General features: G+C 55.3%; 2 protein-coding genes across 2 annotated transcripts; one reads left to right on the top strand and one right to left on the bottom strand.

Annotated features, from left to right (window-relative positions):
- Positions 1-1791: 1791 nt before the first annotated feature.
- Positions 1792-2530, bottom strand: Fam229a (family with sequence similarity 229 member A). Its single transcript, XM_090335343.1, has 3 exons — positions 2373-2530; positions 2176-2322; positions 1792-2041 (listed from the first exon to the last, which is right to left on the bottom strand). The coding sequence occupies exons 1-3, from the start codon at positions 2513-2515 to the stop codon at positions 1939-1941; spliced, it is 393 nt and encodes a 130-aa protein (XP_090191469.1). The 5' UTR covers positions 2516-2530; the 3' UTR covers positions 1792-1938.
- Positions 2531-3049: 519 nt separating this feature from the next.
- Tssk3 (testis specific serine kinase 3) lies at positions 3050-4478 on the top strand. Its single transcript, XM_090335342.1, has 2 exons — positions 3050-3194; positions 3761-4478. The coding sequence occupies exons 1-2, from the start codon at positions 3050-3052 to the stop codon at positions 4420-4422; spliced, it is 807 nt and encodes a 268-aa protein (XP_090191468.1). The 3' UTR covers positions 4423-4478.
- Positions 4479-4595: the final 117 nt, after the last annotated feature.

Below are 4595 nucleotides of genomic sequence, written 5' to 3'. Positions count from 1 at the left end.
CTGGAAGTGACACTGTGGCTCAAGTGGTAGAGTGCTAAATTTGAGTAAAAAAAAAAAAAAAAAAGCTCAGGGAGTGCCCAGGCCCTGAGTTCAAGCCCCAAGATTGGGGGGAGGGAGGACCAGGGGGGGGCCAGGGGGGAGAGAAGCTAGGTGCTGGTGGCTCATGCCTATAATCCTACTCAGGGGGCTAAGATGTAAGAATCATGGTTCAAAGCCTGCCCAGGCAGGAAAGTCTGTAGGACTCATCTTCAATTAACCACCAGAATACTGGAAATGGCACTGTGGCTCAAAGTGGTAGAGCACTAGCCTTAAGAAGAAAAGCCCAGAGACAGCTCTCAGGCCCTAGTTCAAGCCTCACGATCAAGGGGGAAAAAAGGAGAGTGTCTATCTAGTGACCACAGGATCTGAAGTGCACTAGTGGAGAGCTTGGATTTCTACCTTGTGTGGGTTAGGGAAGAGAGTCAATTGTAATTGGATTTCAGGGGCCAAGTTACTATCCTTGATCCATTTTTTTTTCCAATACAAAGAAAACAAAACAAGTTCTTGGTAGCAAAATTGAAAATTGTTCCGCTTAAACACTACCACTTCTGGGCAGCCTTGGTGTGAGGCTCTCCTGGGTGGTAAAGCATTACTGTGAGGAGTGCACCAACATTGCCCAGAATCTAGGGACCCTCAGAGTAAGTCCTTCACCTGAAAAAAGGGAATGAAGCCAAGGTTTTCCCAGCAACCTCTTTACCCAACCTGGAAAACCAAAAGTAAAATGCACCTGTGCACTGAACCCCAACACCAGTTGCTAGCAGGTGCTGGAGGTTCATACCTGTAATCCTAGTCAGGTGGCTGAGATCTGAGGATTGCTATTGGAAGACAACCAGGGAAAGAAAAGCTCATGAAACTCATCTCCAAAAAATGGAGATATGGCTCAAGTGGGAGAATACTAGCCTTGAGCAAAAAAGGTCAGGGATAGGGATAGCACCCACATTCTGAGTTCAAGCCTCATGATTGTTAAACACACACACACACACACACACACACACACACACAGATACAAGTACTGAAAATAGGAGGTGGTAAAATCTAATTCTAGAAGGTTAGGGGTGTAGTTTAGGTAGTAGAGCATTGGTCTGGCAAGCTGGAGGATCCCCCCCCCCAAAAAAAAAACAAAAAAAAAACAAAACAAAAAACCCAGGAAATACAAAAACGAATTCCATCATGGGAGAATAATGTGGTCAGTCTTTTTAAATTAAGTAATTGCCAGTCCTGGGTTATTCTACCACTAAGCCACATTCCCAGCCCAGTCTTTTTTTTTCTTTCTTCCTAAGCTGACATCTGCTTGCCTTGCCTGCCCTTGCTCCAGTCCCAAGCTCCTGCGGTTACCAGTGTCCAGCTTAGTAAAAATGAATTTCCTGATGAACCAAGAAAGGGGATGAGGACGAAGACGAAAGAAGTTAAGGGCGGCCAACGCCTGTAATCCTAGCTACTCAGGAAGCTGAGATCTGAGGATGGTGGTTCAAAGCCAGGCCAGTCCCCGACGTCCGTGAGACTCTTACCTCCAATTAACCACCAGAGAACCGGACGTGGCCTTGTGCTCGTGGCGCTAGCCTTGCACTGAAGAGCTCAGAGCCCAGGCCCCGAGCTTAACCCCCCACAATCCACACACACAAAAAAAGAAAACAGGCCAGGGCAGGAGGCAAAGCAGGAGGCAGTGAGAAGAGCGGGTGTTAATGAACCGAGCACTGCAGACCGGAGCGGGGTGGGAGGATCGACGGACAGACACACACGGCCAGCCCGGAGTGGAAAGAACAGTTTATGCTGTGCTTTATTAAAATGTGCATCATTCTTTTATTTTAAAATGTGCATCATTGTCTCGTGCTCGGCGCGTGCGACCTCGGCGTGGCGGCCCGCGGCGGGCCTGGGCGGAGCCGCCGTGCGCAGGCGCGCTCAGGTGGCGCGGGCCCGCGGGCTCCCGCCCATGGCCAGGTAGACGTCGATGGGCACGTGCAGAAGCGTCAGGCAGTGGCAGCCAGGGCAGCGACGCAGTGGCCTGGGGAGAGCGGCGCAGACAGGGCCGCTGAGGCCGGCCAGCCCGGGGCCCCTGAGGCCCGAGTTGGGGGCGGTGGGAGCTGGGGTGCAGGCGCCCCCCCCCCCCCCGCCGCCCGGGGCGGGGCCCGGCCTCACCTGACGGGGTTGTGCTCGGTAGCGACGACGGGCTCCGGGCTGTCCTGGGCCTCGGGGGCGGCGGCAAGGCCAGGGGAGTCTCCGGCCTCAATGGGGAATCGTCGACCCTGCGGGGGCTCCTGGGCACTCATGTCCAGGCCCAGGGCGCTCTACGGGGCCGCCGGGCGCCGCCGGGCGCCCCCTGGGCGGTGGCTCACCTGCCAGAGGCCGAGGCCGAGGCCGGTCCCAGGCTGGAAGCAGCTGCCCGAGCCCAGGCCGCGGGAGGACGCTCCGGTCCAGGCGGAGCCGGGCAGGTGTCTGCCGCGCTCCAGGGCCTCGGGCTCGCGTGGAAGGGCGGCATTGTGACCTCACAGAGCCCGTTCCTCCGCCGGGGAACCCGGGGCTGCCGGGACACTCAGTGCCCACCCAAGCTGGGGCCACGGGACCGAGCCACCGCGTCTGGACATCGGCCCCCCATGGAGGCGCTGGGGGCCAGGGCGGCCCGCCAAAAGGCTGCATGCGCACGGGGGAGCCTGGCCCCCCCGGCCCCCCCACACCCCGGGCTCTCGGGGGCAGGGCTGCGCCTCACAGCCTGGCGGGCTGGGACTTAGCCCAGGCTGGTTTGCAGGTGTGGTGAGGGAAGGTAGGGCTACTGCCCATTTTGGCCAAGGGTCACACAGCATTTACATCACAATTGGGCTAGAGTTTTAAAATGTCTGACCCTCTCCCTCCCCACTACCCGTGGCTGTGTCCGGACGGAGAATGTTCTAGCGCTGGAGGCGGCTGTGGATGAAGTCCTTGGGAGGAAAAGGAGCAGGCCGAGGGCGATGGTGGAGTAGTGCTGCCTCGCAGAGGCAGCATGAGCTGAGAGGGTGATAGGAAGGCGCTAGACAGCATGGAGGACTTTCTGCTCTCCAATGGGTACCAGCTGGGCAAGACCATTGGGGAAGGGACCTACTCAAAAGTCAAAGAAGCATTTTCCAAAAAACACCAAAGAAAAGTGGCAATTAAAATTATAGACAAGATGGGAGGGCCAGAAGGTGAGCTGGGATCTCTTTGGGGAGGGTGGGGGAGGTGGGTGTCAAAAGCATTCTTTCTCCTTTAGTTGGGAGCCCAGGAAAGGGAGCCAGACTATGGTCTGGGGTGAGAAACAAGGTTGTGGGAGTCCAACAGTACCCAAGACTAAGATTTGCGATGAAGAATCCTGGGACTTCTCTTCCAGGAGGGGCCAGACTGGCAGAGGCCACAGTAAGGGCTACTGGAGGGCAGGATCTGGCACTAAGACAGGTGGAAAGGGGGAAGGAGAAGCTGGGGTTCCAGTCAGTAGGCATGGGCAGGCTCTCCACTCTGGCAATTGGGCCTCCCGAAATCCCCCAACTCCAATATTTTGATATCTGAAGTCTCAAGGACCGCTCATGTTAAATTAGCAGGGAATAGTTCCTACGACAATGTGTTGGCTATTAAAATAGGTGTGAATACTCTTTGCAATGTTCAGGCTGTTAAGTACTTTTGAGACTACTAAGGAGGCAAAAGAACTACTGGCCATGGTGGATGGTAGACCGAAGGAAGGCTAAGTCAGGACTCTCTCCTCCCCATGTTTCCTCAGAGTTTATCCAGAGATTCCTGCCCCGGGAGCTCCAGATCGTCCGTACCCTGGACCACAAGAACATCATCCGGGTGTATGAGATGCTGGAGTCTGCCGATGGGAAGATCTACCTGGTGATGGAGCTGGCTGAGGGCGGGGATGTCTTTGACTGTGTGCTGAATGGGGGGCCACTGCCTGAGAGCCGGGCCAAGGCCCTCTTCCGCCAGATGGTCGAGGCCATCCGCTACTGCCATGGCTGTGGCGTGGCCCACCGAGACCTCAAATGTGAGAATGCCTTGTTGCAGGGCTTCAACCTGAAGTTGACTGACTTTGGCTTTGCCAAGGTGGTGCCCAAGTCACGCCGGGAGCTGAGTCAAACCTTCTGTGGCAGCACAGCCTATGCCGCCCCCGAGGTGCTGCAGGGTATTCCCCACGACAGCAAGAAGGGTGATGTCTGGAGCATGGGCGTGGTCCTGTACGTCATGCTCTGCGCCAGCCTACCTTTTGACGACACAGACATCCCCAAGATGCTGTGGCAGCAGCAGAAGGGAGTGTCCTTCCCCACTCATCTGGGAATCTCGACCGAATGCCAGGACTTGCTCAAGCGGCTCCTGGAACCAGACATGATCCTCCGGCCTTCAATTGAAGAAGTTAGTTGGCACCCATGGCTAGCAAGCAATTGATAAAAGCAATGGCAAGTCCTCCCCAATAAAGTAGGGGGAGAAAGCAAACCTAAAAACCTGCTTCTAAAATGGTGGTATATTACATTTTAAGTTTACTTATCCTGAAACTAACCTATACCTTCCCCTAGACTTATACTACTCTTTCCTTCTAAAAGATCTTCATGAACCAAGGA

This window comes from Megascapheus bottae, chromosome 6 (genome assembly GCF_031878675.1).
Source record: "Megascapheus bottae isolate mThoBot1 chromosome 6, mThoBot2.hap1, whole genome shotgun sequence".
Classification (NCBI taxonomy): Eukaryota; Metazoa; Chordata; class Mammalia; order Rodentia; family Geomyidae; genus Megascapheus; species Megascapheus bottae.
The sequence above is the reverse complement of the archived record's forward strand: the minus strand, read 5'-3'. Positions and strand labels throughout refer to the sequence as shown.